At 49.4% G+C, this 12,906-nt stretch overlaps 5 protein-coding genes across 5 annotated transcripts; 3 read left to right on the top strand and 2 right to left on the bottom strand.

The window, feature by feature from the left end:
• The first annotated feature begins 70 nt into the window (after positions 1 to 70).
• GGI43DRAFT_130883 (uncharacterized protein) lies at positions 71 to 1,368 on the top strand. The gene has a single exon (XM_083199164.1). It carries the CDS (start codon positions 492 to 494, stop codon positions 1,146 to 1,148), a length of 657 nt encoding a protein of 218 aa, XP_083057794.1. The 5' UTR covers positions 71 to 491; the 3' UTR covers positions 1,149 to 1,368.
• GGI43DRAFT_130870 (uncharacterized protein) lies at positions 1,196 to 2,231 on the bottom strand. The gene is made up of 2 exons (XM_083199163.1): positions 1,603 to 2,231; positions 1,196 to 1,544 (listed from the first exon to the last, which is right to left on the bottom strand). The coding sequence occupies exons 1-2, from the start codon at positions 1,934 to 1,936 to the stop codon at positions 1,243 to 1,245; spliced, it is 636 nt and encodes a 211-aa protein (XP_083057793.1). The 5' UTR covers positions 1,937 to 2,231; the 3' UTR covers positions 1,196 to 1,242.
• Positions 2,232 to 3,010: 779 nt separating this feature from the next.
• On the top strand, positions 3,011 to 4,279 carry GGI43DRAFT_386317 (N-acetylglucosaminylphosphatidylinositol deacetylase; the record flags this gene model as incomplete). The annotated part of the gene is made up of 3 exons (XM_083203775.1): positions 3,011 to 3,311; positions 3,560 to 3,662; positions 3,727 to 4,279. 3 exons carry the CDS (start codon positions 3,011 to 3,013, stop codon positions 4,277 to 4,279), a joined length of 957 nt encoding a protein of 318 aa, XP_083057792.1.
• Positions 4,280 to 5,177: 898 nt separating this feature from the next.
• GGI43DRAFT_424618 (uncharacterized protein) lies at positions 5,178 to 8,903 on the bottom strand (the record flags this gene model as incomplete). The annotated part of the gene is made up of 4 exons (XM_083208396.1): positions 5,178 to 5,849; positions 5,910 to 6,625; positions 6,722 to 7,801; positions 7,856 to 8,903. The coding sequence occupies 4 exons, from the start codon at positions 8,901 to 8,903 to the stop codon at positions 5,178 to 5,180; spliced, it is 3,516 nt and encodes a 1,171-aa protein (XP_083057791.1).
• Positions 8,904 to 12,412: 3,509 nt separating this feature from the next.
• On the top strand, positions 12,413 to 12,712 carry GGI43DRAFT_386315 (uncharacterized protein; the record flags this gene model as incomplete). Its single annotated transcript, XM_083203774.1, has 1 exon — positions 12,413 to 12,712. The coding sequence occupies one exon, from the start codon at positions 12,413 to 12,415 to the stop codon at positions 12,710 to 12,712; it is 300 nt and encodes a 99-aa protein (XP_083057790.1).
• Between the last annotated feature and the right edge of the window lie 194 nt (positions 12,713 to 12,906).

The raw sequence follows: 12,906 nt of genomic DNA, 5'->3' as shown, positions 1-12,906 counted from the left end.
GCTTTACTTATTTGCTTTTATTTGGTCGCATCTTGCTTTTTAACGTGTTCAGATATCATTGATACGAAAAGGGGTATTTGATGTTGTGAAACGATTTGCAGAGATATTGCGTGTTGCTAGTACGAGACGGTATATGATATGAAATATACCAGCGAATAAAATTTAGCTATTTTGTGGCTTGCTTGCTTCTACTCCTTGTGATGCAATTTTTGAGTTGTACCACCGCAGTGGTTCACCCGTATACAATAGGCATGATGGCGTCTTATTGTATTGTCAACTGCCATGCTCCATCTCGGGCAAAAGTGGTTCTACCCCTGACTAGCGCCCAGCTATGGAAGCCGGCCCAAGCTCAGCTATTTCAACAAGCCTGTTATCAATCCATCCATTGACCACAAAAAAGCAACATAAAACAATGTCGTGAATAAAAATTCACTCAAAACTCCAATAACTACATTAACCAACAATCCAATCTCCCATACTGGGAGGGAATAATGGACTCCACCAACAATCAAGACTCGCCGCTCTCCACGTCCGCCAACGTCATTGGCATCCTCACCTTTGTCGTGGCCATTGCCGCCGCGGCATACGCCCGCATCGCCTTTTTGCGCAACAGCGACGACGAGTACTTTCGCGTCAAGGCGTCCCTGTCGTGGTACAAGACAGAATCGACCTGGCTGGCGGAACTCCTCCGCGCACTCGACGACGCGCAGGAAGATGAGAAGAAGACCCTGCAGAGGAATGGGCGGCAGCAGCAGTCGCGGCGGCAGAGACAGCAGCAAATGTACAAGTTTGTCATGGACGACTTGCTGAATCTGGAGCAGAGGCTGCTGGACCTCGTTACTGATATAGAGGTCAAGTCTGCATTGAGGGGGACTTCCGAATGGACGCTTTTGCCGAGGCGGTGGGCAGGGGGGAGGCCGTCGGTGGCGGTGTCGTGGTTGAGCGTGAGGACAAAGGCGCTGGAATTGGTGAGGCAGCGGGAGGCGCTGACGGCGAGGGTGCAGTTTTTGCAGGTCAGCATGATTTCGTCGAGGATTGGCGATTTGGAGGCGCGGATGAAGCTGTTTGAGGAGAGGAACGCTTCGGTGAGGACGGATGATGATACGTTTGAGGAGGAAGAGGCGTGGCAGTCGGATTACGGAGAATAACGTCAAGGCGAAAAAGAAAGAAAGAAAACAAAATCTATTCTTTTGCTTTTATCTTGGCTTTTCCTCCACAACAGCAAAAAAAAACACACACGATTTATTTAATCGAATACCCATTCACCCACATATACGCCCCCGTGACGGCAAGACTCGGCACCGCCCACAGCAGGTCCAGCTCGACGACGGCCCACAGCCAGATGCAGCCCAGCGGCGGCGCGCGCTTCATGTTGTACAGGTAGCCTTTGGAGTTTGTCGTGTAGACGAGCGCGCAGCCGGCGACGCAGCTCATGGCGAAGAACAGCAGCTGGCGGAGGGGGCGCTGGAAGCGGCGCGGCAGGCCGGGGATGAGGGTGGCGTTTGGTTCGGAGGGGTGGAGGACGTAGAAGAGGAAGAGGAAGGCTTTTGGATGAGAATTAGCAACTTATTCAATGATGCAGGAGAGATCAAGCTGGCTTACCGAGGAATGCTCTGCCTGCGTTTTTTATAATCCTGTTCCACTTAATCTCCGTGCCATACTGATTCATCACCAAGACGTCAAACGTAAAGTGCAGCGTTGCCAGTGTTGACGTGTACAGCAGCGCCTCGAGGAACCGCTCCGCTCCAGGTGACATTTTTCCATCTTCGTCGTCTTCATCGTCGTCGTCATCCTTTCCAGCAAGCTGCTTTTCTCTCTTGGCGGCCTTTTTGAAGAGATCCTGCTGGTCGGCGAGCTGCAGCAGCGTCTGTTCGGTTGGTGCCGAGCGGTCGGGCTGGCGGAGCTTGATGGGCTTTTCTTTTCGATTCTTGACCATGGCTGGAGATTCGGAAACAATTGATTGGACTTTTATAATGTCGTAGAAAAATAAATTATTTCTTGGGGCTGAAATGACCAAAAACAAGTAAAAAGAGTGGCCGTATTGATGTATGTGGTGCTTTTCTCGCAGTGGTGAGATACGTGTCTCGTGTTCAGTTCAGAAAAACGATCGGAAAATTGACAAATGACATCAAATCGGTCGGTCGCAATCAGCCGAAGTAAAGCTTGCCGGCGGGGCCAATCAGCGGCCACAGCAAAAACTCCGCAGCGGCACGGCGACCTGTCAGTGGGGGTGAGGCGTTATCGATAATGCTTTCCCAGGTGCTGGGGAATTCTGATTTGCCCCTGACAGTGGCGCTATCGCCAGCAGCTGTAAGTTGCTATTTAGAGTTACACAAGATCGGATGCATTATATATAGCTACACAGCTGAGGTGCTGATGCTAACAATACAAATCTAGTGCTATAATTAAACAAATAGTATCCTGTAGACTCACGTCTAGTTTTATTCCATTCCATTCCATTCCAACCCAGAGCTCACTCACTCAACCTTGCATCTTGCTCTCCCCTTCGGCTTCCAACTGCCACCCAATGCCGCCGCCATCCCTCCGCGTGATCCCTCGCCTCGGCTTCCTACTCGCCCGCTGCAGACGTCAAGCCTCTCCAGCACCGATCCCTTGCAGCCAAATCTGGCGCGTTTCACCCTGCTGTCCAATGTCCAATTGCCAGCTGCCCGCTAAACCAGGCCCTGGAGCCACAGCGCTCGGCGGGCTGCGCAGGCCTTCCGGGTCTCTCCCCACTTGCCCATCCATCCCGCCTTTTCAATTTTAAAGCCCGCCCGTCGCAAAAAAAGGCACTCAGCTTGCTACTTTGTACTACTTCCCCAACAAAAACAAAACAACACCACCACAGTCACAAGAAACACATCGTCACTTCAAATCGCGGCTCTCCCTTTTCTTCGCGGCAGTTAGTCCTAGCGGCCACACACGCGCTCTCCTCCTGCAGCTTCAGCCTCGGCCTCGCCCATCACCGCCCATCACCGCCCATCGATCTCTCTCCGTCATCGCCGCCATCATGCCTACCAGCCTCAGCCTGCCCTTCAACCTCCCCTTCGATCTGGGCTCCAAGCTCGCCGACCTGCCCATCGACTCTAATGCCCTGATGGTGCTGGCCGCCTCGGTTGCTGCTGCCGTGCCGTGCATCTACATTTGCACTGCCAACGCCGTGCGCAACCGCTTCCCGGAGCTGCTGGAGAAGCGCGTGTGTCTGCTGATTGCCCACCCAGACGATGAGGCCATGTTCTTTGCGCCGACTGTGCTGGCGCTGGCACGGCCCGAGACGGGCAACCACGTCAAGATTCTCTGCTTGAGCTCAGGTACGGCGAGTCTGTTTGTTTGTTTGCGCTCTCTCAATTGCTGGTGTCTCTACGTCTGTGGCTTTTCGTGCGGGAGGGGGGTGAAGATCCGGATGATCATGTCATGTGGGGTTGTTTTACTTGTGGAGTATTAGCACATTGTCAGCCACACGACAGTGACGAAGAGCAGAAACTCTAGCGGAATGGAATGGAAATACTAGGAGGAATTTGCGCGCACAAGGAAACTAAGCTGACATGAGCTTTTCTAGGAAATGCGGATGGACTGGGAGAGACGAGAAAGAAGGAGCTCGTGGCGAGCGGCCTGGCCCTGGGCCTGCGAGACGAGTCCGACGTCTTTGTGGTTGACAACCCGTAAGTGCCGCCAACTGCTACGAGCGCAAAACAAGGGCAAAGCTAACACGATTGGCATCTACAGCAAGGACTTTCCCGACTCCATGACCACACACTGGGACGAGACCAAGATCGCAAACCTCCTCACAAAGGCCTTTGCGCCGCAACTCGCGCGCCAGCGAGCCGAAAACGCTTCCGAGCCCACGGCCAACATTGATGCCCTCATTACCTTTGACGGCAAGGGTGTGTCGTCCCACCCCAACCACATCTCTCTTTACCACGGCGCACGAGGCTTTGCCAAGGCCCTGACCGAGGGCAAGCCCGAGTGGAAGAGCCCCGTCGACGTATACACGCTCAACACCGTCAGCCTGCTGCGCAAATACTCTGGTGGCCTGGACCTCTTCACCACCATTGCCTCATCACTATTCACCCCCAACAAGGACCCCGAGCGTCCTGAGAAGCTCATTTACGCCAACAACCTCATTGGTTCAGAGCCCAGCCTGGGTACTGCGCTGAGCGCCATGACCACTGCGCATAAGAGCCAGATGGTCTGGTTCCGCTACCTGTGGCTCGGATTCAGCCGATACATGCTCGTCAACGACCTGAGACTGGAAAATGTCGAAGAAGAGAAGAACTAAGCAAAAAATATATCATGGAAATAAGCAGGAAAAAAATTTGAAAATATCAGACATGAATTTGAACAATACAAAGCAAGCTTTACGAGATTGACGTGTAGAGGAGCCAACAAGGTTAGGGACTTACGGACATATAAATGGATCATTGGGGGCGGAAAGGGAGGGAGGTGGGAGGCGTTGCATGAGCGGCGTTTTTTTATATTGAGAGCCGGCTTACTTCTTTTGGGGGATGTGTGAAATGACTTGCGTAGATCTATTTCGAGTTTTACGTTTATGATGATGACTTGCATCTACCACCTCTGTGCTTTTGCTTGCGCCGTGATGCTAGTCGTTCTTTAGGAATAAGGCTCGGCGGCTAAATATAATGGGTCTCTGACGTGTTATCGCTGTGTGGTCTCTACGTCGACAGCGGAGCAAGCCAGCTAACGGTGTGTTTGAGCGTCGGTTCATGGGCTGGGTCTACATGAACGCTCCCTTACTCTTGGCATATTAATAAAAACAAATACATAATAATATTAAAGCAATCTCGAGATAATTTCCAACTAGTGCTTCAATACACTTAATAACAACAAAAATTCATTAACTTTACAAAGGAAGATAGTAAGCTTGACAGTATAACATTGAACTAACCTAAGCAAGTCCAGGAAGTATCATATAAACATAGGCACTATGCCAATAGCGAGATCAAATCCCGCCGGCTGGCCGAGCAAGACCTCACCGGCCATGCATGCCGCACTGCGTCAAATTTTAGACATAAGATCCAATTGGGGGGGGGGGGGGGGGGAAAGGCAGGATAATATATAATAGCTCAATCGACCGTACTCTGGAGTCCATGAACTAGACGAGAAAAGTATCTTGCTACATTGTTCTCCAACAGGACCCCGATCTTTGTGGTCACTATCTATATAGGATTTTTAATAATGTCGGCTCCCTTGTCAATAAGAAGCCTCGCCACTGCCTCATAGCCCTTCCATGAGGCCAGTAAAAGTGGTGTTGTTCCATATTCATTACTGGCGTTAATATCAGCTCCCTTGTCAATAAGAAGCCTCACCACTGCCTCATGGCCGTTCTTTGACGCCCATAAAAGTGGCGTTTCTCCCAGTTTATTTCTAGCGTTAATATCAGCTCCCTTGTCAATAAGAAGCCTCACCACTACTTCATGGCCCTTCTCTAACGCCCATAAAAGTGGTGTTATTCCATATTCATTACTAGCGTTAATATCAGCTCCCTTGTCAATAAGAAGCCTTGCCATTGCCTCATTGCCGTTATCTAACGCCCATAAAAGTGGTGTATTTTTATATTTATCACTGGCGTTAATATCAGCTCCCTTATTAATAAGAAGCCTCACCACTGCCTCATGGCTGTTCTCTAACGCCCATAAAAGTGGTGTATCTTTATATTTATTCCTGGCATTAATATCAGCTCCCTTGTCAATAAGAAGCCTTGCCGCCGCCTCATAGCCCTTCTCTAAGGCCAGTAAAAGTGGCGTTTCTCCCAGTTTATTTCTAGCGTTGATATCAGCTCCCTTATTAATAAGAAGCCTTGCCATCGCCTCATGGCCGTTCCCTAAAGCCTGAAAAAGCGGATTATCACTGGAGTTAACGTCGGCTCCCTTGTCAATAAGAAGCCTCACCACTGCCTCATGACCGTTCTCTGACGCCCGTGAAAGTGACGTTCGACCCCCCCTATCCATTTCATTAATGGTCGCTGTTTGGAGAAGCAGCCTGACAATGTCTGCCCGACCACCCTGGGCAGCCCAAGATAGCGGTGTTCGATTTTTGTATTCTTTCAAGTCTTTCCTGCAGTTTAGACCTTCTGTAATATCAACTCCGTCATAGATACTTGAGGGCAAGATCAGAAGAGCAGCTACAGCATCTTTATTACCATTGGCCAAAGCGGCAAACAGCGGGTACCCATATCTCTCTCCAAAAACATGAGTCTGCGGATCCTCTTTAATCCTTGTGCGGATAAGCTCCGAGAATCCTTTGTCTGCAAGAAGATAGAAGAGACTTGCATCCGGGCTGTATTCACGAACCTTGAACTTTTCGAAAAGATTAATGATACTGATCCAGTTAGGAACGGAAAAACGAGATAAAAACTCGTTTTGAGGAACCGCATCCGCCGCGGCATTGGCATGGTAGAGAACATGCTGACTGGCATACTCTAAAAAGGGGTACTTCTTTGAGAGTTCTGGGGGCTGTGACTGCAGCTTGCTGACAGACGCACGCAGCATCTGATGATTCATATATGAGTTGCAACATTGTTTGAGTCTCTCATGGCTTATGCTCTTCCAGTCAAATCCAAGATCAGGCCACAATTCAAGGAAACCCCCATCTTTAATGAGAAAATCTCGTACGGACTCGTGTATGAATTGCACGGTTGGTTGCTTGGCTCTCGTGATTTCAGCGAGTCCCTTCGAAGAACTGATAACACATCTTGTGACACAGTCACTACCGTCTGGACCGGTAACAGTCGGGATTTCAGGATCAGCAAGATTCTTAAGTGACAATCCAGACCAGAGTGCGTGATAGTACTCGTCTGGTCTCAGTGGCCGCTTTGCGTAGAGGATCCAGAGGATACAGAGCAGTAGCTCCTCCATGTTCTCGTTGTCCCTCCTCAATAGGTCCTTGAAAAGTTCACTCAATCCACTCGGAGTTTCCGCCAGTCTCTTTTTCAGAGCTAGACGACCTCGGCGGTTTTCCTTGTTCAGAATGTCGACAACTAGGACGACCCACAGGAAAACCCCGGCAGCTTTCTCAAGCATCTTTGGTCGCAGCTCTTCGACAATCGAAGGATCCTTGATTCGCAGATTGCTTTCAATGTAGTTATTCAAGTCTCCAGCATGGCCGTCCTGGTCCTCAAGTGCGAGTCGGATGCCCAGTCGTACATCAATATAAGGGTAATGGCGGCTCGAGAAACAGATCTGAAGCCGCACGCCTATTTTAGTGCAATCTTCGGCCAAGTCTTCAAAGTACTCAACCAAGTCCATAACTTGCTGCTCGTCACACTCATCAAGAGCATCAATAAAGCAAGCAAATGAGCGTTCACCGAGGGCAGAGACTGCGCGATGGAAAAGGTTTTTGAGAACGTTTAAGGAAGGACAATCGATTTGGCTCCGAGGAACCAGGTCGGGATCATCGAAGACTTCTTGGAGGTCAGGGAACCCCTCTAGGAGCTGCAAAAGCAAGGATCGGTACATGCCAGAAACCGACTTCTCCAGATACTCGCCTCTGGCATTGAAGAAGAATGAGGCAGTGATGGCCTGTTGACGAATATCTTTCTTTTTCATCTTCATGTATATGAACTTCATAATGGTCGACTTGCCAGCACCAGGTTTGCCCCTAATCCACAGAAAGCCATGGTGCCGTGACAGCTTCAGGGGATCAAGCCATGCCTGGAAATCTGGGTGCTTGAGAAACCAATGACAGGTTTTGGCGTGAGCAAGTTCGATGGAGGTTTTGCGAGCATCGATTTGCTCGAATTTAAGGGAATTCAGCAACAGCTGCCGACGGTCTTGTAATGCATCTTGTGTCCAGCCGGGTCTTGACGAATGGCCACTAAGCTCCAGTGATGACTTACCAGGGTCGGGCATATACCCAGCGTCTGCAGCTTCTCCATCCACGGCGAGCACCTCTAGGAACTCTCTTGCATATGCGGCGGCGGTTGCTGCAGCATACTTTTGCCATTCTTTTGCCTTGTGGGAGTCTGAATAGTCGCAGATGCCCCGAATTGGAAGACAAGGGAGAACATCCATGAGGCCAGCAGCCTCCATTTCGAAACAGATAATATCCAATTCGCGGGCGATATTATCCCGGGTAGTGGCATCTTTCATCACCTGGTTCCCAGAAGCGATCGCACCGTAATGGATCACCGGGTCATCTCGCGCCATTCGCCGTACTAGCTTCGACTGGTCACAATCGTCACAGCTGGGTGTTGCAGCTTCATGCGTATAGAATGCTTGAAACAAGCGATCTGGTGTGCTCGGACGACTGTAGGCGGCGTGTCTTTCCATCTTCTCCCGCAGAATGAACGGGACTCGGCTAGGCTCGAACTCATGTTGCGATCGCAGGTTTGTCACAGCCGTACGGAGTGAATAGTCGGGAATCTTCGGGGTCGCTGTTCGCTGGATCTTTCCGCCCTCGACTACCTTGACTAGATCATACTGCATTACTCTTGTTCCAACAACGATGTCGCCCAAACGAATATCAGCCTTGCTCGGCACTCCGCCTCCAATGCCGACTATCAAACTCCGTCGGATGGACGGAAATGTACGGGTTAGGTTAGTTAAAACATTCGCCGCACTGATCGTTCCATACTGGGCATTCGGTAAGCATGCAATGACTACGTTGTGTTGCTTAATGCTTCCCAGTGTGTACGCATTGTTGTCGTTCGCATGCCTAGGCAGGTCGCTGTGGATCTCATCCAGCATGGCGCGGGCTGCTGCCATTTCTATGTGTAGCGCGCAGATCCAGGCGATGGTGTAATGATTATGTCGTGGGTTGGGGGAACCGTTTCGTGACTGATGAGCGACATTGCTCAGGTTATTGTGGAAAGTTTTTTGTCGCTTTGGAGGGCGAGACGAGCTTGTCTCGGCAGGGTCTTCATGCCGGATGCTTCTCCCACCCATCTCGAAGATGTTTATCCGGATACGATTAGCAGGCCCAACTTTACTTAGCATGTAAACATAAGAGTGAATACTACCAAATGACTAGAGGAAAACGTGTCTAGAAGGGTGATTATCACGATTGTCACATTTGGGCTTGGTAGGAAGCAGAGAGACAATCAGACGCGCATCAGGCAGCCATGGACGGCGCCGCCAATGGTACATGTACCTACATGTATGCATGCACCGCCCCCACGGTTGCTGCACCTTCGAGCGTTGGCACAAGTACTTCTTCGGCCTCACTACGTGATGAAGCGGTTTGGACACTTGTGTATTTAACACCCTATTTTGCAAAGAAATTGTACCGCTCTTTTGGCGTAGCACTCATAATTCTCGCCAAAAGCGTCGATGCTCTTCATAGCTAGATCTATGTGTGCAAACTCTTCCTGCCTACTCCAAACCATTGGATCTTTATAATCACTGTAGTGAGCCATGAGTTTGATTTCGCTATCGGGAAGTGGAGTTATTGGCGATAGATATTGAGATAGTACGTGATGAAAAGGTTAGGCGCCAAGGTAAGGCACACTTGACGGGCGAAGCCTGATAGTCGGCATCACAAGAAGCGGGGTAGTTGGCACTGCAGCCATTCAAAAGACGTGGTGCTGCATGCAGCGAGAAGTACGTGTTGCTTGCCTTCACATATATGGCGAAATATCCTCCCTCTTAAAAACAGTCAAACAAGACGGAGGCTATTTTGCCTGTTATTGAAGATGAGACTATCGCATGGCAGCAGAGCACTTTGCTCTCGCCCCACATGCCTAATCTGGAAATTTCTCTGTAGCTGGACTTTGCTGTACCCACGTCTATGATGATGAAATGCATCTACCTCCTTTGTTCTTCCTCATGCTGTGATGTTGGTGCTGTTAAGAGGTCATTTTAGGAATGTTTGTGTCTAGAGGGCCAATATCAATAAGGGTGGGTTCTATGATAGAGAGGATGTTGAGCCGTCGCCTGTTCTTCTCGGGAGAGATATTTGGGAGACACATCTCCACATCTCAACATGTTCTCCTTTCTCTGCTTCCAATATCGCTTGACTAGCCCCTGTCACATATAAAACAGTTGGGTAGCAAAGGGTTATTATTGCTGTAGACATCTCGACGCCGTCTTGAGTTCCCGGCAAAGAGCGGCCCCGAGGCCTCCAGGATAGAGTTTCAACTGCCGTCTTCATACCCATATTCCACAGGCTATTCGATCGATCGCTTGGCACTGACCTCCTCTTCAACTCAATGCCAGAGCAAAGAGGGTCAGCATGAATTATAGATGATTGGCACGGGACATCGAGCCGGGATTGAGTGGATCTATATGTATGAGGGACTGATTGGCGTTGAAGGTATCCATCATATCCATTATTCGAGCGGCTACATGTGGAATCGCAATGTCACTGAATCTTAGGCTGGCCATACCCAATGAGTTCTCTACGTGGTCTTCAATACACGCTCCAGCAGAAGAAGTGCCGAATGATGCCCACAACTGTTAAAAAAAAAAAAACAATTCATCTCGCCTGTTCACACAATTAAGATGAAGCAATCATCTTGACCAGAAACTCACCGTAACAATCCAAGTCGCAGAATACGTAAGAATAACCAAACGGCTATCATCGGAGAGTGCAAAAACAATAATATCAATGCAATATCCTCATGACAATCATGTGTTTTACACCAGCTTCATCATTCGACGCAAACACGAATGTTCATGCGCCCCTTTACTTACACCAAGAAAACCAACACCAATCGTATCCACAGCGACAGCATCATCACGACGAAACGTTCAATCCACGTGGGTACATTGTATCCAGCAGAAGAATCCATAGCTCCCCTAGCAACCGAAGCTTACCGCAGCATGTATCACTTGAATCTCAAGATCCAGCGTATTTCACCGCTGGCAGGAAAAATCATATAACAAATCAACAAGGCTAGGCGGGCCAGGTAGTAATTATTACGGCAAAGAACCACTTCAATCCCAGCCCTGCCCGCCCTGCCCAGCTCCATGGTCTCGCCACGGAGTCCACTTACACGCCACCATTCGCCAACTCTTTCTCACCTCTTAAAGAGTTTTTGCCCGTAAACGTATAGAAAAAATAGAAATTTATTCCTACAAACTCCACTACGGGCAGCAATAATTTCACGCCACAATAAGAAAAAGTGGGCAAGGTAGCTAATGCGGATCCCGGCCAAGCGGGTCCCCTTGCGGCAGAGTGGTTCGTGACTCTTTAGGACGGGAAGAAAGAAAAAAAAATATCCATAGGGCTGCCATGCATTGGAGGGGCGGGAACGAAGGGAAAAAGGGGAAAGGGGGCATTTTTTGAGGAAAAAGAAAAAATTGCTGTGTGATGCTGTGGAGATGCGACTTTGTCATGAATACGTGTATGGGGAGATGATTATGCCAAGGGTTATCCACAGCTATGGACTTGCAATTTGTAAAGTGAAGCTATTCACGAACATTACAAACTGCAACAATGTTACTAATGATTTCACCATCATACGCAAGCACGATGACAGCATCCATCCAGCTGCCTAGCAATCGTGAGTAATCCGTAGAAACCACTAGCATCGCCTGCAGTCATGCCGAGCCATCGCCCAGTCATCGCCGCCAACGCCTACTCCGACTCCGATGGCCGATGGCCCGATCAGGTACCAGAAGCCGCTCGGCTTCAGCCTTCCCACTTGCTCAGCTTCAGCTACCAACAACGCGGCATCAGGCTGTATGGAATATGGAATACACGTAAACCAAACGCCCCCTGTCTGACCAATCGCCTGCCCAAACCCAGTCACACGCAAAGCGCCAACGTCTCATCAAGCCACATCAACACCGAGAAAATCAATTACAGACCCCTGTCTTTCGGCCCGAGCGAGCTTAACCCGCGGTTTACCGTGCGCAAAAACAGGTACGTACCACACACTCTGGTACCTGAAAAAAAAAATCTCTGCACCAATATTCTCCGGCTGAGTCAGGAACCACATATGCTGAGCCACACTTCCAACTAACCATGTGCTGCCCACTTTTTCGAATCACAATGTAAGAAAAAAAACCTGCAATAGTGTCATTTGCTTTCTAAAAAAGGAGTTTTTCTCGTGGTGGCTACGATCGGGTTGTGGATCCCCGGCACTCGTTTTACGGTCGGATCCGCCGTGCAGCAGGCAAGCAGGATTGCAAAAACATGTTTTTGTAAGAGAAAAATTTGTTGTAGGCATACTCAAGGGGCTAAGGATGGAGAAACTAAGGGGATGAGGATGGAAACTCGCGGCATCGTGGAAGAGTACGTACCTACGGAGTCGTGGAATGAATTTATATATAAGGAGCTGGTGGAAGATGCCATTCAGACGAAATATCATCAGCATCAGCATCAACAAGCTTCAATAACACACACACACAAAGCCTCACTCACACAAAGAGCTTCCACTTACAAACAAACCATCACCTCATCCACCATTACTCCTTCTACCAAACAAAACCAAACCAACAACACCTTCAAAATGTTCATTGACGATCTCCTCCACATCCGCGCTCACCTCAGCGCCGGCAAGAACCAGCCCAAGATCTTCTCTCCCACTGCTTCAGCAACCTCTTCCGCGGCTCCCACCCCGGACAACCGCTCCATCGCCTCCAACGAGAAGAAGAACAAGAAGAGGCTCAGCATCTTCTCCTCCTCCGGCTCCTCCAAGCCCCTCGTCAAGGCTGCCAACTGCGGCAACGGCATGAAGCTGCCCTCCAACATTGTCCAGACCAAGGACCACACTCTGCACTACCAGCAGATTCGCCCTATCGTCCGGTAAAGGCAAAAAAAAAATCTCAATTTCAACTTTTTAAACGATGATGACGACAACAAAATATGCTTTCTTACTTTCGTTAAAAAAAAAAAAAAGAAACATACACCACCATAAAAGTTTTTGAATTCTGATTGTTTTTTTGCTTGGGCATGGGAATTTACGGGGCTGGGAGCACAAAAAGTTATAAAGAGTATTATACA

This window comes from Trichoderma evansii (assembly GCF_050947405.1).
Source record: "Trichoderma evansii strain SZMC 28006 chromosome Unknown GGI43scaffold_19, whole genome shotgun sequence".
Classification (NCBI taxonomy): domain Eukaryota; kingdom Fungi; phylum Ascomycota; class Sordariomycetes; order Hypocreales; family Hypocreaceae; genus Trichoderma; species Trichoderma evansii.
This window is presented reverse-complemented; position numbering and strand designations above follow the sequence as displayed.